The 22277-nt window shown below is 37.2% G+C and overlaps 4 protein-coding genes and 1 pseudogene across 4 annotated transcripts; 2 read left to right on the top strand and 3 right to left on the bottom strand.

The window, feature by feature from the left end:
* Positions 1-154: 154 nt before the first annotated feature.
* Positions 155-3814, bottom strand: LOC111455076 (L-ascorbate oxidase homolog). The gene is made up of 8 exons (XM_023096604.1): positions 3546-3814; positions 3345-3454; positions 2281-2551; positions 2089-2191; positions 1657-2002; positions 1172-1537; positions 948-1026; positions 155-838 (listed from the first exon to the last, which is right to left on the bottom strand). The coding sequence occupies exons 1-8, from the start codon at positions 3690-3692 to the stop codon at positions 626-628; spliced, it is 1635 nt and encodes a 544-aa protein (XP_022952372.1). The 5' UTR covers positions 3693-3814; the 3' UTR covers positions 155-625.
* A 3707-nt stretch (positions 3815-7521) lies between these two features.
* LOC111455536 lies at positions 7522-8944 on the top strand (annotated as a pseudogene).
* Positions 8945-10490: 1546 nt separating this feature from the next.
* LOC111455080 lies at positions 10491-12503 on the top strand. The gene is made up of 3 exons (XM_023096608.1): positions 10491-11152; positions 11682-11867; positions 12036-12503. The coding sequence occupies exons 1-3, from the start codon at positions 10616-10618 to the stop codon at positions 12330-12332; spliced, it is 1020 nt and encodes a 339-aa protein (XP_022952376.1). The 5' UTR covers positions 10491-10615; the 3' UTR covers positions 12333-12503.
* An 891-nt stretch (positions 12504-13394) lies between these two features.
* On the bottom strand, positions 13395-16943 carry LOC111455079 (lysine histidine transporter-like 8). The gene is made up of 5 exons (XM_023096607.1): positions 16493-16943; positions 16277-16413; positions 14920-15347; positions 14152-14283; positions 13395-14069 (listed from the first exon to the last, which is right to left on the bottom strand). Exons 1-5 carry the CDS (start codon positions 16834-16836, stop codon positions 13581-13583), a joined length of 1530 nt encoding a protein of 509 aa, XP_022952375.1. The 5' UTR covers positions 16837-16943; the 3' UTR covers positions 13395-13580.
* A 2896-nt stretch (positions 16944-19839) lies between these two features.
* On the bottom strand, positions 19840-20468 carry LOC111455082 (auxin-responsive protein SAUR68-like). Its single transcript, XM_023096613.1, has one exon. The coding sequence runs from the start codon at positions 20466-20468 to the stop codon at positions 19980-19982; it is 489 nt and encodes a 162-aa protein (XP_022952381.1). The 3' UTR covers positions 19840-19979.
* Between the last annotated feature and the right edge of the window lie 1809 nt (positions 20469-22277).

The raw sequence follows: 22277 nt of genomic DNA, 5'->3' as shown, positions 1-22277 counted from the left end.
TAGTCGTCCACCTAGATTAAAATGAGCACAGGTGGATGAAAATTATAGCAGAATTTGAGCACATAACAACCAACAATATTGTTCTTATTCCCTTCTTTTCTTGTGTGTGTGGTGAGTGTGTGTGTGGGGGGGGGGAGAGAGAGAGAGAGATATATATGGAATCTGGCTGATCTTAAAAATAAATAAAGAATATCGAACAATGTTGTTCTTATTGGGTACAATAATTCACAGTAAGGAAAAGAACTACTAAAATTGCTATCCTACTCACTAAAACAATTTCTTTTTCCTTCTTCCTTCTCTCACATTTTGTTCAAATTACAATGAAAGTATGCAGCAACGAAGAAGAAAGAGAGGAAAACTTGCTGAGACTTATCAAGATCATTATAGTTTATAAATTTGTAAACAGGTTAGCATCACAGCAGAATGTTCCTCTCCTTATTCTTTCTACTGTATACTTACTTGTTAATTGGAAGCAACATTAAACCAGAGGAAGAAAGCCAAATACAATATGAAGAAAATGGCAATGAAGTGTGCTTAGAAAAATACTGGAGACGGGTGCAAATGGGATGTTTGCGAGCCCAAACCTCAATTGAAAGAATGAGTTGTTCCTCATGATAGCAGGTGTTTATGGAGTTGCTGTGCTTCTGCCGGCAGCCTTCCCACAAAGGAGAGCATTATCTGGAACATTGTACTCATCCCTCAAGGACTTAACGGGTGTGTAAACTCTGAGATAAAATTGTTGTCCAAGGTATTGTCTTGCCCAGAACTCTGACCTTATATTCCACATTCCAACATTGTCAAGTGAAACATAAATGGCTGTCCATGACCTTGGGTATACCTACAAATGACCAATAAAAATTTCATTACTTTACAGTTCCAATCAGATTTTATACCGAACTCGATCGATGTGATTTGAATTTCTCGCATAGAACGGTGAGATAATATACCTGAGTTGTACACCGTGAAACTGCATCTCGGAGATTGTACTGTTCTCTGCTAGCAGGAGTCCAAACTCCTCCATCCATTCTGCAACAATAAGTTAGTGTTGAATGAGTAATTTATGGAATAGTGAAGTTCGCTCAGCCAATACCACAAGACATTACCAGAAATATATATACTTGATCATTCTTAAGACATACATTGCTGGATTTAACAATTAAATGGTTCTTACCCGACAACCCAGAAGGAGTATCCATCAAGATGCCAACTCTGTACGATGTTCTCGTGGTTCTGGAAGACAATCTCAATGAAGGCTCTATAGTCAGCTCCCATGACTGAGGTATCAAGGTACATTTTCTTGCCAGATGGAAAATCTGGGATAGTTCCAATGCGAAAAACGCCATCAATGTTGAAGTAATCTGCAAGCTTAAGAGGCGTGTCAGCAGGAATGAAAGATACACTGTTAACAGCATATCTCTGCTTGCGATCGACAAGAGCTGCTGAACTCTCCAGCTTGATAGTCCTGGAAATATTTATCAAACCATAGTGATACGAGCCCTGCGGATTCGGTCTCGGTCCGCTAGCAGTGAGATTAGTCCTAAAGACACACAAAAACAAAGATATAAGCTACATTATACTAAGAGTATCAAATTCTTAAGCAATTACCATTAGTTTCTCAAACAGGAAGTAAAAAGGGAAGGATTCAATGGACAATACCTGACAGAACGAGCCTGGTTAAGAGACCAATCGATTTCATTGGTTGGTCCACCAGGAATTGGACCAGAAACAGAGGTGGTGGAGTCGCTGTAATGAAGAATGGCAGTGGAGTTGAGAATCTTGGAAGCAAACCGTGTTGATACAGCAATATAGAAATCACGAGATGGCTGATTCGCAGTGATGAGCACAGAATAAGATTGACCCACATGAACATCAAGGGATGAATAAGTATTCTGCATTGTGTGGGTGCCTTCAACTTCAACAAGCGTCATCTCATGATCTTGAACCCTGAAATTCAGCGAATGCTGAAGCCCAACATTCGTTATTCTAAACCTGTAAGTCTTGCCTGCAAAAGAATTTTAAAAAATCCCATAAATGATCTCATTCCATTCCACAAAGCACATTAGAAAATGAATCCAAATCTCAAATTACCCTTTTCAACGGTGAACGTGGTAGCTAGCGGACCACGGCCATTGATTACAATTCCATTAGGGTTAGGGAGTCTGTGACCACCATCCAAGATGATTTTCAAAATCTAATCAAAACAAATTCCTCGAAATCAGAAAACAATAATGAAATCATCCAAACTTCTACATTAGCTACGAAATTCGAACCGTTCATTACCGAGTGATTGGCGGTGTACCAGTCGCCGATGAGGAGGGTGTAATCAGCAGCGGGCTCCGGGAAGGGAACCGGAATGAGTGGGCGGCTGAGTACTCTAATACTTCCAAATCCACCGGCAGCCTTGTGGAATGCAAGAGAGGGAAAATAGAAGTAAGTTCCGATCTGATCCTTCACCTGAATTCTGTAGGTGAAGTTCTTCCCCGGCGGAATTGGGCAGGTTGTTCCGTACACTCCATCTTGGTACGAATTCTTCCTCTGTTGAACTCCATTCCTACGTAAGATTCATAAAAGCGCGGTTAATTTTAATGGGCCAAACCGTAGGCCCAAAATTAAAAATAGAGGCCCAAATTAAATGGGCCCAAGATCCAATTGTATTTTCCTTTTCTTTTTTTCTTTTTAATTATTTTACTGGGCGTTGATAACGTCACCTAATCCCTCGGTTACGTTTTCCACAAGGAAAATTAATAAAGCTTCAAAGCGACTTTGGAGCATAAAGTTAAAATTACATTTTATTCTCTTCTCACGTGTTGTCTTGTTCTTCCAAATTACAATCTAATTTATTTAATTATTATAATAAAATTATAAATTAAATTAAAATTCCATTTTTCCACCTTATTTGTTTAATAATTTTTTCTAATTCCCTCATTTATTTTATTTCCTTATCACACATTTCCAAAATAATATTTTTAAATTCCTCCCCACATTTCAAAAATTAAAATATTTTCCAAAAATAAATAAATTAAGAAAAACCCATTAAATTAAATTTATATATATATGGTAGATTAATTAATTTTTAAATATTTTGAATACATTTTAGATCGGATAATATCTACCGGTAGTGGGCTTGTACGGTTATAAATGGTATCAGTGGCAGTCATCAGTGCCAGCGAGGATACTAGGCTCCAAAGATGATGGAGTGCTAACTAGCATACGCATTTTAAAACGTTAAACGGTAGTTTTTATAATTAAATATAAATTATGTAAACATTCCTTTCTTCATCACAAAACTATTCCACCTACTGAAAAAGAGAAAGAGAGAGAGAGAGAAGAAGAAGAAGACTAACCAAGACAGAAGAAATGGCTCCGGGAGACTATTATGAACATTGATGTAAAGATTATCGTTCGTAACGGCGTAAATCTCCGGTCCCGGAAACTGCCCGTTGATCAAAATCCCCTACAAAATCAACACGTTACAAAATTAAATCACCACTGGACTCAAAAGCTTAAGCGGGCTAAATTTAATTACGGTGAACTGGATCTCGAACCTGTTGGCGAACGCCGAGAGGATAGATATCGCCGTAGGTGACATTCCAGTCGAAGAATCGATAAGGGCTATCAGCAATGGCAATGCCGATGAATCCCAGAGCCATAGCAACATAAAAACACCATAATTGAGCTGGTTTTGGTGCCATTTTTGGAGCTTCAAAGCAAAAAAAATGGAGTCTTTAATGGATTCTAGAGAGAGAAAGGGAGGGACTGAATTTTAATGGGTTTCAGTTTACAGAAAATGGGTAACTGATGAAGAAACAAATGGAGTATTATATAATAACCCCAAACGCCACTTTCAAGGATTTATATACATTTTTTAATTCCTTATAATATTTAATTTAATTTAATTAATTTAAATGGAAAATGGGAAAGAGAGAGGAAGCTTGGTGACGTGGCGTGGCGTGGAGTAGCCGCGGTTATTACAGCAAAGATTTAATTGTTTTCCACGTTGGAAAAAGACTCCGCTGTTCTCCTAATTTTATTTCCTTTTTATTATTATTATTATTTAGAAAATAATCTGAATAATCTATTAACTCATTTTCAATTCCTTTTAAAAAAAATATATTAAATTAAAAATTATTTAATACATTGCATCTTTATGGGTGTCTTAATCTTTAATTACTTTCCATTTTTTTTTAAATTTTTATCTGATAAATTGTTATATTTGGAGTATTTTAATAAGTTCGACGTCGATGGAAGAAGTATGATGATAACTTTATAGCATCGAGAAAAGTCTGTTTTTTTTCCGACATGATTTTACTCGTTGTGTTTATATTGTCTAGAATAGAGACAATGTCTGATGCTTACGTTTTTTTTTTTTTTTGTTATTTAAATTTTTATTTGATTCAAACCCGAGATTTTAAATTTTCAATTGAAACATGGAATAATGTGGCGGTGTTCGAGTTTGGATTTAAATTATATGTCACTTTTAGAGAAAAATAAAAAAAAAATGATTAAGTCTCTTATAATAAAAAAAAAATCTTAATTATTAATTTTTGTATATAATAAGTCTATGATCAATTTTATTTATTTTTAGAAAAATATAAATATATAGAAAATCAATACTTTTAAATATAAATTTTAATTTTTTTTAATTAAGCTTCGAAACTTTAGATCTTATATCTAATAATTGATAAACTTGCCCGATATTTTAATAAATCTCATTTATTTATTATTTTATTAAATACAAGGTTAAAAATTAAAGGATTTAATTTTTAATTTAATATAGTAGTATACTTCCCATTTTAGTGTAAAAATTTAATTTTTTAAGTTTTTATTTATAAGTAATTTTCTAATTAAAAAATTCAAGAAAAATATATAATATCTTCACCAATTAAAAAATTCCAAATTTTTTTTTTAATTTAGTTTTTGAGTGAACATAAATGGTATAATTTTTATTTCTTTAAAAAATTGAATTAATTTAATTTTGATTTTGATTTTGACCACCACATGCTAACAGATTTATATTTATTATAGATTTCAGATCTGGAATTAATAATATGAATAGGTTTTAAGGTCAACTAAATAATATTTAAATTATTTTTCAGGCATCATCGTATTATTGATAATTATTAATTTATTTTTCTTATTGAGAGTCAAAATGGAGAGTGATTAGTGGAAGCGGTGGGGAGTGTGAGCCAATAAGAAGGTGCCACGTGGGAAAATAAAATGTATTAATGGGAGAAAAAAAAAAGGAAAATAAATTATAAAGCCGCGTTTGGGGTTTGGTTGGATGGTAACGGTGGAAACCCCGTGAGTTGTGACGCGACACACGGAATTTTCATGTGCTGGAACAATATTCACAGCCAAACACGCCTTCTTTCCAGCTGGCCTTATCTGACGGTGGGGATTGTTTTTTGGGATGTGGGGCCGGGGATTGATTGACGGTTCAGATTGAAGGAGAGACGTCAAAGAGTTGAATTTTATTTTGTGTGTATGTACGCGGAAGGGTGCGATCCAGTGTGGTGGAGACAGAAGTTTCCGTGTGTTTTTTGGAAATTTGGTGGGTTTTGCTTCAAAACTACGTCGTTTTGATGAGAAACTAAATTAATTTGTGGATTTAGGTCATAAATTTTTAGGATTTTATAGTATAAATGGGTCGGTGACACGAACCATTCGAATAGATTTCATAACTTTACCTTAACCAGACTTGTCGGGTTGCTTTTTTTAAAAAAATTTACTTATCTATAATGCATGTTAAATTAATAACTAAAATTTCATAAAATTCAAATATCGAGCGTTGACAAGTCACAAAACATCGCTAACATTGATGATAAACGTCAAATATTTTAGCGCTCATAATAATCTTATAAATAAGGTAGGATTAAGTTAGGTTGTAACCCTATTTTTCGGTTGGTCAAATTGACCCGCATATCGATTCGAATTCTTAATTTTTCAAAAATTCAACTCAAATCTAATTAAAAAAAAAACGTAACCCTTTATAGGCTAGGTTGAGTAACCTAGGTTGGTCGGATTATCATGTCATGTGAATATCCTTATTTTACAGGTTCTGAATTTAAAAATAAATTCAATAATTAATGGGTCTATTAGGCATAAATTTAAATTTTATATCTAATAGACTGTAAAATAGATTAAGAACATAGCAGAACAGTGAAGAAATGAAATTGAAATATATTGGGCACAAAATTAAAAAATTTAAGGTCATATTAAACGTTTTTTTAAAAATTTATAGAGCAAATAAACATAAATGTGTGATTCAACTCGTTGGATCTAAATAAATATAATAAATGAATATAGTTCGACTGTTTGAGAAATAAATATAGATTGATTAGTTAAGTTGTATAAAATATTTTATAATTAAAAATCACGTAATAGTTAAAGAATAATTTAACTGATTAAGACATATGCTCTCAACAAAGGGAATAAAGATTTTTGAGGTCGAGAAATTGATTTGATTTGTTTAAAACAAAAAAGTGGAATTTAAAAATGTCGGTAGATCAAGTTGACATGATAAGTTTGACTTAAAACCGAGTTTGATAGCTTGCATCATATTCTCCGCCCACTATCTATTTTGCTTTCTATCTAGAGCTTTTATGTTTGTAATATAGGTTAATTGTGAAATCTTACATCGATTGAAGAGAGGAACGAGTGTCACCGAGAACGTTGGGTAACGAAAGAAGTGGATTATGAGATCCCACGTCAGTTAGAGAGAGGAACGAAACATTCTTTATAAGGGTGTATAAACCTCTCCCAGACACATTTTAAAAATCTTGAGGGGAAGTTCGAAAGAGAAAGTCTAAGGAGGACAATATTTGCTGGTGGTAGGCTTGGGCTATTATATTAATACGGTTGACTCGATTTTGTAATGGGTAGTGTGATGTTTCACATTGGTTGGGGACACCATACCATGTGCCAGCCTTCTCGTTGTTCCTTGAAGGGGGTAGACACGAGGCGGTGTGCTAGTAAGGACGTTGGGTCCCAAAGGGGGTGGATTTGGAGGTGGTCCCAAATCGATTGGAGGAAGGAAAGAGTGTCAGCGAGGACGCTGGGACCTGAAAGGGGGTGGATTGTGATGTCCCAAATTGGTTGGGGAGGAGAACAAACCACCATTTATAAGGGTGTGAAGACCTTCCCCTAGTAGATGCGTTTTAAAGTCTTGAGGGGAAGCCTAAAGAGGACAATATCTGCTAGCGGTGGATCTGGGCTGTTACGGGTAGAATTTTTCATATGTAATGACGATCAAAAGATTAAGCAGAGGTTTCTACACTCTCATAAAGAGTGTTACGTTCTCCTCTCCAACCAATGTGTAATCTCACAATCCACACTCATTAAGAGTCAGCACAATCTACCATCTTTGGGATCTTGTTGGCACAACCCTTAGTGTTTGACTCTGATACCATTTGTAACAACCCAATTCGACCACTAGCAAATATTGTCCGCTTTAACCCATTACATATCGCCGTCAACCTTGGAGATTTTTATAATATATGTTATGTTATTTGAACCGTTTATTGTTGGAAGAATTTGAATTTGGTTAGTAATACTAGAATTCCATCAAAGGCTGGGCCTATCCTAACAGCCCACTACCATCCATGGTCACAACACAACGGCCTGAACTCTGGCCTGAACTGGCTTGAACAGAAAAAACTAAACACCACGAAATTTGGAATCCTCCGGCCATGAATCCGGTGGCCTTTCTTCTTCTTCTTCTTCTTCTTCTTCACGGCCACATTTCCCCGCCGCACCGCCGCCGCGAATTTCCCCATGGATGACCAGTCTCTCAGACCCAAGCAACCTCTCCCATCCCCCTCTCGGATTCCCCATCTCAATCTCCGCCGCAACTTCAAATGTTTCACACACTACGCCCTCCAAACCAATAAGCACCACGCACAACGGACTCACAAACCAGAGGACAATGAATCCCACGGCGAGGTCGATGCCATCATCGGAAGTCGAGCTCGGTCCGACGCCACCGGGATGGAGTATCTAATCAAATGGAAAAACGGGCATTCCCCAACATGGGTCGCCTCCAATTTCATTGCTAAACACATTGTCGCAGACTACGAAGCCCCTTGGTGGACAGCTGCCAAGAAAGCCGACGAATCCGCATTAAAATCCCTCATAGACGCCGCCGACGGCCGCGATTTCGATTCCGTTGACGGAGATGGCAGAACCGCTCTGCTCTTCGTCGCTGGGCTTGGGTCAGAGCCGTGCGTGAGAATGTTAGCCGAGTCCGGCGTGAATCTCGATCATCGTGATTACTGCGGTGGGTTCACGGCGCTGCATATGGCGGCTGGGTATGTAAAACCAGGGACGGTGGAGTTGTTGGTGGATTTGGGGGCGGATCCGGAGATCGAAGATGATAAGGGTCGGACGCCGTTGGGTCTGGCAAAAGGGATACTGAAAGCGACGCCGAGGGTTCATTTCGTGAGGAGAGTGGGGCTGGAGAGAGTGATCGGAGCGGTGGAGAAGGTGTGTTTTGAGTACGCGGAGGTGGAGAGATTGCTGGGGAGAAGGGGAAAGGGAGAGGATTTGGAGTATTTGGTGAAATGGAAGGACGGAGAGGATAATGAGTGGGTGAATGTGGGGTTGATTGCGGCGGAGTTGGTGGCGGATTTTGAAGCTGAGTTGGAATACGCGGTGGCGGAGGCGGTGGTTGAGAAGAGGCTTAGGGAATGGGGACGATGAGTATCTTGTCAAATGGACGGATGGTCAGGATGCCACGTGGGAGTCTCGGGCTATTGTGGGCCTTACGGAATCTGAGAAGGCCCAGGCCCAGGCCCAATCCAGTATGGTAGCCTTTGATAAAGCCTTTTTCCCTATTGTTTTTAAAATAGATTTTATTTTATTTTTAAAAAAAATTATTATTGAAAAAAAAAATCTATATTTGAGTTGTTTAAAAGTTGGTTTATTTTAGATAAATTTTGTACATTAAAAATAAAAAATAAAAAATATTTTTTTAAAGCAGGGTTGATAATCATTTAGTTTTAATCATCTTAGACATATTTAAATTAATAAATTTATGGTCTAATCATAAATTAATTTAATGATGCAAGTCCATCGCTAGTAGGTATTGTCTGCTTTGACTTATTACGTATCGTAGTTAGCCAACTAGAGAGATGTTTCCACACCCTTATAAAGAATGTTTCGTTTTTTTTCTCAAACCAGTGTGGGGTCTCACGATCCACTCCCTTGGGGGCCCAATGTCCTCGCTAGCACATCATTTAATGTCTCGTTCTGATACCATTTGTAACAGTTCAAGCCCACCGCTAGTAGATATTATCCGTTTTGGCTTGTTATGTATCACCGTTAACTAGGGAGAGGTTTCCATATCCTTATAAGAAATGTTTCGTTCCCCTCTCTAATCGATGTGGGATTTCACAATCCACCAATCTTATGGCCTTAACGTCCTCGCTAGCACATCGTTCGGTGTCTGGTTCTGATACCATTTGTAATAGCTCAAGTCCACCGCTAGTAGATATTATCCGTTTTGGCTTGTTACGTATCGCCATTAGCCAAAGAGAGGTTTCCATACCCTTATAAGAAATGTTTCGTTCCCTTCTCCAATCGATGTGAGATTTCACAATCCATCAACCTTGGGCCTCAACGTCCTCGCTAGCATATCGTTCGATGTCTGGATCTGATACCATTTGTAACAGCTAAAACCCACCGCTAGTAGATATTATTCGTTTTGGCTTGTTACGTATCACCGTTAGCTAGGGAGAAGTTTCCATATCCTTATAAGAAATGTTTTCGTTCCCCTCTCCAATCGATGTAAGATTTCACAATCCACTAACCTTGTGGCCTTAACGTCCTCTCTAGCACATCGTTCGATGTCTGGTTCTGATACCATTTATAACAGCTCAAGCCCACCGCTAGTAGATATTATCCGTTTTGGCTTGTTAGTATCACTGTTTGCTAGAGAGAGGTTTCCATACCCATAAGAAATGTTTCATTCTCCTCTCCAATCAATGTGAGATTTCACAATCCACCAACCTTGTGGCCTTAACGTCCTCGCTAGCACATCGTTCGGTGTCTGGTTCTGATACCATTTATAACAACTCAAACCCACCGCTAGTAGATATTATATGTTTTGACTCGTTATGTATCGCATCAGCCTCACGACTTTTAAAACACGTCTACTAGAAAGAAGTTTCTACACCCTTATAAAGAATACTTTGTTCCTCTCTCCAATCGATTTGAGATCTCTCAATTAAGTTATGCTTTATATATAATGGATCACTCATCATCAGATATGTAACTAAAGTCGGTAAATGTAACTTAGAAATCACCTTTATCGAAAGAGGTTGGCAACCGTACTCGATAGGTAACGATACATCTTTTTGCACGTTACTACAATTCATAGTATAAAAAACTTTAAAATATCGAAGAAAAAAAGAATGAAAAGTTCGTGGTTGGACAATCAGATAAGCGCGAGTAGAATATATCGACTCATATTTGTATGGGTAACTCATGATGCCTTGTCGGCATTGGCCAAGTGTGCATGAACGATTAGTTGGCAGCTTTAATGGTTAATTAATAGGTGACGTGTGACATATGAGGAGGCACATCAGCCGGAGGGACACGTCAACATTCCTGCACTCCCATGGAAAAACATCCATTCCCCACTTGGCACACGCGCTTTGAAGCGCGTGAGTCTCCATCTAACCCTCTGTTTCTTATTCAACAAAAACAGAGACTCATCCTCTGTTTCTTGTTCCTCACGATGCACGCCAGATCCTACTCGGAGGCGACGAGCGTTGACCAGTTCTCGCCGGCGCGGCGATTCTACTACGTACAGAGCCCGTCGTCCAACGAAGTGGAAAAAATGTCGTACGTTTCCAGCCCAATGGGTTCGCCGCCGCACCATTTTTACCATTCTCGTGAGTCGTCGAGTTCCCGATTCTCCGCCGCGTTTAAGAACAATATCAACCGGAACGGCAATCCCTCCGCCTGGAGAAAACTCCACCGCCCCCAGGATCCCAATGAAGAAGAGGAGGAATCCGGTGATCGGAATCCCAAATGGAATCGGAATCTCCGGCTGTACTTGTCTCTGTTTCTTCTGTTGTTTCTTCTTTTCACCGTCTTCTTCCTCATCCTCTGGGGCGCTACCAAGTCCTTCCGCCCTCAAATTCTTATTCAGGTAAAACCCATTTTCTATTATCTCCGATCAGTGTCATTTTTTTTAGGAATCACGACTTTCAACAATGATATGATATTAAGTTCGAGTGACTTTGCTTTGTGCTTTTACACGGCGTCATAAACCCACTTCAACCATCTTTCCTTAGTTCATCAGCCTCTAAAACTATTCTCCTTTGATTTATCACTTAAAAAGTTCATAACTTGCATAATCATTAACAAATAACTGGTTGGCAACCAAAACTTAGTAGGGTTGCACATTTTGATTTGAAATGCTCGAAAACTAATCAAACAGTTATCAATGAAGAAGGACGATCGTGGGTACTTTTTCTTTATTCGTTCGAGTTAATGAATATATGAAAATAAAGATAGAACCTTCTATTCTGAACTGACATGCAAGTACGTACCCAATCAAGTTCGATAGGTATAATTTAATCGATCAAGACATAAGTTTTGGATCGTATAAAATACATGAGGAATTTTATGATTTTGTTTTTTTTTTTAAGCATAATGGCATTTTTGTAAATTTTCAGAGTATGGTGTTCGAGAAGTTTAACGTTCAAGCGGGGAGTGATCCGGGGGGCGTGGCAACGGATCTGATGTCATTAAATTCAACGGTGAGGATCAAGTACAGAAATCCTGCCACGTTTTACGGAGTCCACGTCAGCTCCTCACTATTTCAGCTCCACTATTTCCAGCTCCATGTAGCCTCTGGCCAGGTACAAATCTTAATTAGGCTCTAATTTATTTATTTATTTTAAAAATAGCCTATTAATTATAAAATTAATTGATTTATTTTGATTTGGGAAGGTTCGAGAGCTACGTGTGAAATCTAATTATTGTCGTGAGTATTAGTCTTTGAACTAAATATGAAAATTGATCATCAGATGAAGGAGTTTTACCAAAGAAGACAGAGCTCTCGGAGGTTGACGACATCGGTGGCGGGGCATCAGGTCCCGCTCTACGGTGGGATCACAGCGATCGGGAACTGGCGAGACCAACAACAGGACGGGGTCGGGGTCGAGGTGCCGCTAAACCTCACGATGGCTGTGAGGTCGAGAGCTTACATTTTAGGGAGGCTGGTGAAGTCGACATTCCATACAACCATTACATGTTCGGTCACTCTTAGCACCAACAAGCTTGGAAAATTCCACTCTTTCAACAATTCTTGCACTTATAATTGATCTTCTTATGCTCCTTGTGGAGGTTCTTTACAAAATTTGGGTAAGGTTTCATGTCATCGACTATGCAATTTTTGTTGCCTTTTTTGAATTTCTTGTACCACTTTTTTTGTCATCTCCCTAGTTTGTATCTAAATTTATATATATATTAAGAATGTGTTATGTTCGTGGTTAGTTTATGTTTTGGTCTTTTTGGAGCACTCTTCAAGTTCATATAATAGCAGAATATGTGAGATCTCATATCGATTGAAGAGGAGAACGAAACATTCTTTATAAAGGTGTGGAAATCTTTCTTATAGGCCTCAAAGCGAGGTGGATTGTGAGATCCCACCTTGATTGGAAAGGGGAACGAGTGGGGTGTGGAAACCTTTCCCTAGTCCCAAATAGAACAAAACATTCCTTATAGGCCCTGAAGGGAGGTGGATTGTGAGATCGCACATTGATTGGAGAGGGGAACGAGTGCCAACAAGGATACTGGGCCCTGAAGAGTGGTGAATTGTGAGATCCCACATCGATTGAAGAGGGGAATAAATGCCAATGAGGACGCTAGGCCCTGAAGAGTGGTGAATTGTGAGATCCTACATCGATTGAAGATGGGAATAAGTGCCAATGAGGACGTTAGGCCCTGAATAGTGGTGAATTGTGAGATTCCACATCGATTGAAGAGGGGAATGAGTGCTAATGAGGACAATGGACCTTGAAGAGGAGAATGAGTGCCAATGAGGATGCTGACCCTGAAGAGAGGTGGATTGTGAGATCTCATATCGGTTGGGGAGGAGAACGAAACATTGTTTATAAGGGTGTGAAAACCTCTCCCTAACAAACGCATTTTAAAAACATTGAGGGAAAGTTCGAAAAGAAAACCCTAAAGAGGACAATATCTGTTAGCGGTGGAGTGCCGCTGTTAGAGAGTATTTTTTTTTAATTCAACTAGTGAAGATGAAAAGATTCGAACCTCTAATCTTTTGATTGAAGACGTATGTCTTAACTAGTTGAGTTATGTTCAGATTGGCCATCCTCGAGTTCATCATTTCTAAGAAACGCATTTAAACATAGGAAATAGTCTCCAAATTATTGATCGATCATTCAATAAATTTCTCCTCCCTACACAAACAAACTAAAGCACTTGTATGATTACACTTCACATTCAACTATTACATTTGGAAGAACATTGAACAACTCAAACCATATATAAAGACACAAACCGTAAATGATATCAATTCATTAGAGGAAGCTTTGGCTCACTTTGTTTTAGTGAGGCTTAAAGAAGCTGGCTTGAACACCAGTGTTAGTGACCACATAAACACCAGCTGCAATCATGGCCAAACTCAGCCCCATCCCCAAAACTCCCAACACCCAATTAACCCACCACACAACACCATATTTCTTAGGCTTCTTGATCTTCAGCCACATGAAGCATGGATAAGCAAATGTCACCGGCAGCGCAATGCCTCCGACCAGCCCAGCCACGCTCCCGAGAAATGGGATTGCCACCGCTACGAAGAAGCATAGAAAGCTGAATACTGTTCGTAAGATGACTCGTAGCCACCATGGGCATGCTTGCTTCTTCCTCCTTGTGTAGCATGCTTCGATGGCGTCGAACATTGGCATGCCGTAGATTTGGAACGAGCTCACAGCGTTGATTATCACGAATAAGCTTGTCAACCCGATGAGGAATTGAGAGGTGTCACGACTATGGAAGGCGTATAGAGCTGTAAGCATTCCTCCATTTTTGGGTATCTGCAAATTTTAAGCCTTTTTTAGTCGTCTTATAAGAAATAATCTTTTCAACTTAAAAACATGTTCGTTGAGGATCGCTTACCTTTTGACCATAAGCCCAATAGCCTCCTATGGCGAGGGGAAAGAGACATATGGCTACGACCAAATATGAAAACTTAACCCCTCTCCACATTGGGACTCGCGAGGGGTGTTTTTCGCTCGATGGCATAGTTGCCTGCAACGACGACAATAAAAAATAGCAAACATTTAGGTCATACAAGTTTGATATCTAAAATTTTTAGATACGTATCTATAACAGCTTAAGCCTACCGCTAGTAGATATTGTCCATTTTGATCCATTACGTATCACCGTTAGCCTCACAATTTTAAAACGTCTACTAGGGAGAGATTTCCACATCCTTACAAGGAATGCTTAGTTCCCCTCTCCAACCAATATGAAATCTCACAATAAAATGTATCTACTAGGGAGAGAGTCTTGTCATACTCCGACCAGTGTCTCGCACCCGTTCGATGACTGACTGTTACAGTATGATCGTCAGCTTCACAATTTTAAAATACGTCTACTAAAGAAAGGTTTCCACATCTTTATGAGAAATGTTTCGTTCCCCCTTTCCAACTAATATGAGATCTCACAATAAAACTTATCGAAGAAAGTCTAGCCCTGCTCCTATCAGTGTCTAGCACTACTTGGTGAATGACTGTTACGATATCGGGGTAATAAACTTCAAAGACTATCTTGGTCAAACGATCAGAAGTTTGAATATAATGTGTCGATTCACGAAACTAAACTATAATACACAATTGAAAACGTTGATAAACCTAATAAGAACCATATGGTAGTGCGAATTACCTGAATCTCGAGGACAAGATTGTGGCCTCTAAAAGCAAAAGCCACAATTCCAAGAGCATTCAAAGCGTCAAAGGCCCTTTCTATGTGGGCACTGGGCTTCACCGGATCATACGAGACGCCAGGCAATCTGCCCTTGACGACGGAGATTACCCATATCAAAGTACAGTAGCCGACGGCGGTGATGGCTCCGATTAGGGATACGCCGGCGATGGAGTTCAAGTTGGGGAGCTGAGCCAAGACCACGGCAACGCAGGTGAACACTAAGTACCACTCGATGGGTGTCAAGTAATCGGCGTTGCAATTAGTTCCACAAACCACTTTGAAGAAGGTCTTTGAGGTTGAGCCTCCGATGATTATTAGAGCCACACACGTCCCCGCCGATAGGTATAGGATCGGGAAGAACGCCAATAGCCTTGAAAGCCCGTTGCCTGTAAAATAAAAATAAAAAAAAATTATTCCATGAGATGAGATTTACTGTAACAGTACAAGTCTACGGCTACGGAATATTATCTTTTTTGAGCTTTGATTTCCTTCAAATACTTTAAAATGCATATCTTAAAGAGAGGTTTTCAAACACTTGTAAATAATATTTAGTTCTCATCTACAATCGATGTGAGATCTCACAATCCACCCGTTAGAAACTCATTTCTTTCTCCCATCGATGTGGGATCCACCCCCTTAATTCACCTCTTCGGAGCTCAACGTCTTCGTTGGCACTCATTTCTTCTTCAATTGATGTGGGACCCCCCTAATTCACCCCTTCAAGACCCAGCATCCTTGTTGGCACATCGTCTCGTGCCCACCCCTTAGGGGCTCAGCCTTCTTTCTGGCACAATGCCTGGTGTCCAACTTAATACCATTTGTAACTGTCCAAATCCACCACTAGCCGATATTCCTCTTTGGGCTTTCCCTTCTAGGCTCCCCTTCAAAGTTTTAAAACTGGTCTACTATGGAGAAAGTCTAGTCCTACTCCGACTAGTGCCGAAGAAATCCAATGCCCAAAAAGGGTTGGACTGTTACAAATGATATCAGAGCCAGTCATCGGACCATGCAAGCCACCGGTCAAAATAGGGCTAGACTCTCTCCATAGTAGAAGCGTTTTAAAATCTTGAGTAGAAGCAAAGTAAAAGTCCAAAAAAGACAATATCTGCGGTTATAATTGAGGAGAAGAACAAAACATTTTTTTATAAGAGTATGAAAATATCTTTGTAGCTGACTCATTTTTAAAATTTCTACGAGAAACCCAAAACAAAAAATCGAAAGAGCACAATATTTGCTAGCTGTATCATAATGGTTGACTTACAAACAACTATTTGGAATGCAAAATAAGCAACGTTTATATAGAAGCTATACGCACCAAATGTTACGCTAAATAACTGAAGATATCGACTATAACGCAACCCAGTTTCAGTTGATTCATGAAGTTGAACCATCAAATATAAAGTATAAAGTTGCCAAATGAAAGCTATGATCAAGCTTATGATTCCTCCAGCCCTGAAATTAACCAAACAATCAAAACCCCATTAAATTCATCAAACCCAACATAACATAATCAATGTTCTTTTCAAATTACCATCCAAGAATGGTGAAGGCCACGGGAAGCACAAGTGCTTGGATTCCAATGCCGGAGCAAAGCGTATGGAAGGCAGCGTAGAACGCATTTCCATTTCTCGACTCGGTGATCGGAAGCCAAGCATCATGTGGGTCGAGCCTCGTTAAGTTTAGGGCTCTTCTGATCGGACTTCCAATCGGAGTGATATTGAATCTCGGTCTCGGGCTCGAAGATTTCGGAGTTTTGCTCACGGTTTCGATCCGATCATCGCTAGAGAGTAGAGGCGAGCGAGTTAGAGACGGTGAGTGAAATTGTGCCGGGGGAGCTACGACCCGCGGGGTGGCGGCTTCCGTTACTTCATCCATGAGTTTCTTCTAGCGTTTGTAGATCAAAACATGGAAATGGGTTCCTTATATAAACATATATGAAGTTTGAAAGGGAATAACTTGAAACTTAAAATTGAATTAAAAATTGTAATAACTTGAAATTCAAAATGGCAGCTCATGAAAGGTATGGCCATTTTTGTAGTAATTTTTTAGTGCCACCGGTCAAGGAAGATAGTTGGAAGCTAAATTTATTATTAATTGGGTCAATATGAAAGCATTGAGTTTTGGCCTTATCTTTTTGTACAACTTGACTCGGGTTTTTTTCGCTTAGTTTTAGATCAAAATGGTTATGTAACGACTCAGATCCACCGCTAGCAAATATTGTTCTTTTTGGGCTTTCCCTTTCGGACTTCCCTTCAAGGCTTTAAAACGCGTCTGCTCGGGGAAGATTTCCACACCCTTATAAACAGTAGTTTGTTCTCCTCTCCAATCCATGTCGGACATCACAGGTTACAAGCAGTACGACATTTAAAAAATACCAACAGTAAAAGTATTTTTGATTTTTTTTAATTCACATGTATTTTTGAAACATTATTAAAAGTTCAAGGGTATTGTTGAAATAAACTGTCATCAAATTTATTTTAAGTAGATAAATTACAAAATTTATAAATATTTTTATTAATTTATGAACGGTAAATAATACCAATAATAAAACTTTTGATTGGTTCAATTATTTTTAACACGATTTCAAATGGGAATTTTTTTAAAATAAAAAAAATTAAAGTTGGTATATTGACCATTAAATATCTTGTTCTTTCACATGAAAGTATTCCATAAAATAATATATCTAATTAATTGTAAACACATTATTAAAATATATGTAACGTTATCTTTTTTATATTTAAAAAAATCTCCTTCACGTTGATTCGGTCTAAATAATAAAATTATTTTATCGTATCAATTATCACATCGATTTATTTCAGGAATAATTTTTAATTTTTTTTTTGAAAGTGTCGAGAATTTGATATAATTTAATAATAATAAAAAGTTTAATGAAAGAAAGTGATATATATCTTATTGTCTATATCCATGTTAGTTATAGAACATACAAAATCATTAATGAGTATTTAGGAAGGAACATCATCGCTACGTCAACGCTATGTCAAGTGATGATAAAGTCTTTTAATTACTAATGTTAGATGCTTGTTCTTATCTTATATAAAAACGAATAAAGAAGAAAGAATTTATATTTGGGGCGTTTCATCGTAATGCTTCAACGAACGTCATAGATAGAACATAAGCGCCGCACCATTAAAGCTTGTAGCTAAACGTCAAGATCCTGCCCATCTAGTCTATTATCGAGAATCATAATGTAGGTTAATTCACTGACAAGTAATTGTCACAAGTTTTATTTCATAAGCATCATGTCGTTCAGTACATGCATGAGATCCCTTGAACGATTTTACAAGCGTTTCAATGTATCACAAAATCTCGGAACAAACAAATGCATACATATCTAGCTACGTCTAGGTCTTTCGATAAGAAAAATATCTTACCTCAATTCAATTAGTAGTGAACAACCTACTCAATCCAAAATTCACTTCTAACTGGGATATACTCGATAAGTTCCTAACAACAACCTAAATCAATTATATCGAAAATAATTATAACTTAATCAAATTTAACTAAACTAGACCGAAACGTTGAAGTAGAACGTTAGATTGGTCCAGATCCGTTGAATCACGAAGAAATAAATATCTTTAAACTTTTATTTTTAACTTTATTTCAAAACATTATTAAAAACCAACGGTTTAAGTCGTTAGTATAATTTTTTTTAATTATATAAAATAAAACATGACATCACACTATAATTAAACAAAACCATTCAAATCTGGAATATATATATATATATATATATATATATATTTATTAAGTTACTGTCATTTTCATAATATTTTATATACAAAGTTTGAATAAATGATTTGAATAACTTACATTATCAACGTTAAATTCTAACGAATAAGTTCATTTGACTCATAAACGTTTTTTTTCCATTAATTTTTTATTTATTAAAAAGAAAATTAGCATTAATATTATGGGTATTTTGACAAAACAAGAGGAACCATCTAAATTATATATATATATATATATATATATATATAAATGTTATGGTAAATTTAAAATATTTGGAAAAACCAACGGCGTTCAAAATACGTTTAAGGAAAGCTGGTCAACTAAAAATGTAAATTGACTTTCTCCCCCAAAAAAAAAAAAAAAATTATACGTTTTTATTTTTAGCTAATTATCAAAATTATAAATTAAACTAAATATTTTAAAACTATTTAGTATTTAAGGGTTACGTTAATTGACCTATATTATTTTTTTTAATATTAAATTAAGTTTTGTCACTGAAAATTCGTCGTTAAATATAAAATTTAATAACCATTTTGTTTATATTTGACGCCTTTTTACCAACTTAGTTTTGTGATTAATTTTAGTCATGTTTGATCGTTTATGGTTCGATTTCAAAATTTACGTTAACCATTAAAATTAAATAAATTTAATTTTTTACATGAATATTTAAACTAGTTAATTTTTGTTAAAAATAATTATATGAACAAATAAATATTTATAACAAAGCCCTTTGAAACATTCCACTAGCCTAGTTATTGTTTTTTTTTTTAATAATTAATTTAACAATATGATAATCAAGTATAATTAATCCAAATATTTTGACCAAAGTATGTTATATTTTCCATATTATACCCCCTTTGACTATTGATCAATCATTTTTTCTCCTTTTTTTTTTAATAAGAGATGTTGGAATTAGGAGGGTATGGGGGTAATTGTCTTGACTTTGACCAAAGTTAAAAGTCAAATAACTTAAATCGTTAAATATTTTGAAATTTATTAAAAAATATAAATATTTAAAAATTAACAATTTTATGAGTATTTTTTAAACATAGAATATCTCGATGAAATAAGCTTATAATTATTGTTAAATGAACACGACTTTCTACATTTTGAATATAAGCTCTCGTGACTTTGCTTTGGATTTCCTTAAAAGATTTCATTTGAATGGAGATTGTATTCTTTGATTATAAACCGATGAACATTCTCTAAATTAGCCGACGTGGGACTTTCGTCATCCAACAATTATGACCGGTAGGAGTCCAAATTCCTTAATAAAATTGTGTATGGTCCATACAAATCTCAAACCCCATCATCACCGGCCGGCCAGCTTCCGCCACCCTTGCCGCCGACGAGAACAAATTAGAACCACAACAGCCTTTCACCGCCGGAGCAACCGACAGAACCAGAGCCTTCTCCACTTCGAAGTCGACATGTCGTCGAATCAAATACACAATATACTCCACAAACGCCGCCTCACACGGCAGCTTTATTGGCCCATCCGCCGGCAGCCCAAACTCCTCCTCCGACATCTTCAACAGCTCCCTTAAGACATAGTTCCCCAAATAGCTTATCGGCAAAACGCACCGTTTATGGTCCAATGTGTAGACCACAAAATGACCCTTGTCGGCCACCTTGGAGGAGCTTCTTGTTCTTGGCAGTGAGATCCTCCGCCGCCGCCGCCGCCGCCGCCGCCCGGTGGAGACCATCGCCTTCTGCCACTTATGGGCTATTTTAGCTAGGGTTTTGGGAGTTACCATTTTTTTTTTTTTATTGGGTGTTGCAATGGAGGAGGAATTTGGTGTTAATTATATATAAATGTTTAAAATTTTTGTTCTTGAAATTGGGTTCACTTGATATTTCATTGAAGACAAAATTGGGTCCATAGATTTTGATTCACTACAAGAAATGGTAGCCACATGAAATCTTACTCAATTATTTCAATTCTAATATGGGTAGTGACAAATGACTTTAAATGCTCTATTGTATTCTAAATATCTACCTTTTCATCTAAAAAAAGTTCTAAATTTAATTGCACCTCTTTGTTGTCTCATCGATTTGAAATTTTTTGAAAAAATGAAAACGATTAGATATTTGAGCGGTTGCTTAAATTCGAGTGATTTTAAGAATTTGTTTGAGGAGATTGTCTGTAAAAGCCCAAACCCATCGTAGATATTGTCCGCTTTGACCCATTACGTATCGGTGTCTTAGAGAGAGGTTTCTACACTCTTATAAGAAATGATTTGTTTCCCTTTCCAATCTACATGAGATTTCACAATTCACCCCATTAGAGATCCAGCGTCGTCCTCGCTGGCACGTGGCCTGGTATCTGGCTATGATATCATTTGTAACAGCCCAAGTCCACCGTTAGCAGATATTGTCTATTTTGGCTCGTTACGTATCACCGTCGGCCTCACGGTTTTTAAAACTCATCTACTAGGGAGATGTTTCACACCCTTATAAGGATCCCCTCCAACCGATGTGGGATATCACAATCTACCCCCTTTGGGGGTCTAGCGTCCTCGTTGGCACACTGCCCGATATTTGGCTCTGATATCATTTGTAACAGCTCAAGTCCACCACCATTCGTAGATATTGTCTGTTTTGGCTCGTTACGTATCGCCGTCAATTTCACTGTTTTAAAAATACGTCTACTAAGGAGAAGTTTCCACGTACTTCTTCCTCAGATCTCATTAGCTTTTTAATTTTTAAAAATAAAATAAATGGGGATTTTTATTGGAGGCAATTCCTTCTATTATTATTCTCGTCAATTTCCGTCTATTAAGGTAAACTGTCTATGTCTGAAAAATATATAACAAAACAAAATAAAAATAAAAAAGGCTTTGACACGTGGGGAGGCAAACCCATGTGACATGAGAAAGAAGACAGTTGGGTGCCCCTTATTTTTTGGGCACTCCCCACCCTTAATAAAAAATAGAAGAAAATTTAATTAAAAAAAAAACGTTCAATTTTGAAGTTTCTATGACGGAGAAAAATAACCTATGTAATCAATACTCGAGCAGACAAACTCTTATTCTGAATAAGAACATGAGTAATAATCAACGGATAGGTGAGACTTCACGATTACATTTAATGAGATTAGACGTTTCTAAAATTAGAGACACTAAATTTCATGAACTAATGTTGTAACGAAACTGTCACTATGATGGAATAGGGTCACCTTCAAAATCATCGACACACAAACTTATATGAATCAATCTTCAAATTTATTTAAAATAAGAGTATGAGTTATAATCAAGGAATACATGCAATTACACGATTACATTTCATGACATTACACATTGATGCTATGAGAAGCATCAAGTTCCATGAAGTATTGTAACGAGATTGATATCCTAATGGTTTAGGGACATCTTCAAATTCGTCCACGCAATCTCTTATATAGTTAAGAATACCAACCACGGGCAACTCATAAGGGCCTATCCCCGTTTGGGCATGTAGTATATGCATTGTCTCTTGCAAATCACGATTTCCTCTTTCAAAATTTTCCAAACACGTATCTAACATATGTTTTGTTTCACCATTTAGCTTTTCTGACTTTATCTCTC

The sequence above is a fragment of the Cucurbita moschata genome, unplaced genomic scaffold (genome assembly GCF_002738365.1).
Source record: "Cucurbita moschata cultivar Rifu unplaced genomic scaffold, Cmos_1.0 Cmo_Scf00017, whole genome shotgun sequence".
Taxonomy (NCBI): Eukaryota; Viridiplantae; Streptophyta; class Magnoliopsida; order Cucurbitales; family Cucurbitaceae; genus Cucurbita; species Cucurbita moschata.
The sequence above is the reverse complement of the archived record's forward strand: the minus strand, read 5'-3'. Positions and strand labels throughout refer to the sequence as shown.

Bases quoted from the DNA above. Each gene is read 5' to 3' on its own strand.
- LOC111455076 (XM_023096604.1), bottom strand. From the start codon at position 3,692: ATGGCACCAAAACCAGCTCAATTATGGTGTTTTTATGTTGCTATGGCT. The intron at 2,552-3,344 runs GTTAGTCTTCTT...AATCTTACGTAG, and splicing joins GAGCCATTTCTTCTGTCTTG to GAATGGAGTTCAACAGAGGA. The intron at 2,003-2,088 runs GTAATTTGAGAT...ATTCTTTTGCAG, and splicing joins CACGTTCACCGTTGAAAAGG to GCAAGACTTACAGGTTTAGA.
- LOC111455080 (XM_023096608.1), top strand. From the start codon at position 10,616: ATGGAAAAACATCCATTCCCCACTTGGCACACGCGCTTTGAAGCGCGT. The intron at 11,153-11,681 runs GTAAAACCCATT...GTAAATTTTCAG, and splicing joins GCCCTCAAATTCTTATTCAG to AGTATGGTGTTCGAGAAGTT. The intron at 11,868-12,035 runs GTACAAATCTTA...ATTGATCATCAG, and splicing joins TCCATGTAGCCTCTGGCCAG to ATGAAGGAGTTTTACCAAAG.
- LOC111455079 (XM_023096607.1), bottom strand. From the start codon at position 16,836: ATGGATGAAGTAACGGAAGCCGCCACCCCGCGGGTCGTAGCTCCCCCG. The intron at 14,284-14,919 runs GTAATTCGCACT...TCGTCGTTGCAG, and splicing joins ATCTTGTCCTCGAGATTCAG to GCAACTATGCCATCGAGCGA. The intron at 14,070-14,151 runs GTAAGCGATCCT...TAAAATTTGCAG, and splicing joins ATTGGGCTTATGGTCAAAAG to ATACCCAAAAATGGAGGAAT.
- LOC111455082 (XM_023096613.1), bottom strand. From the start codon at position 20,468: ATGGTAACTCCCAAAACCCTAGCTAAAATAGCCCATAAGTGGCAGAAG.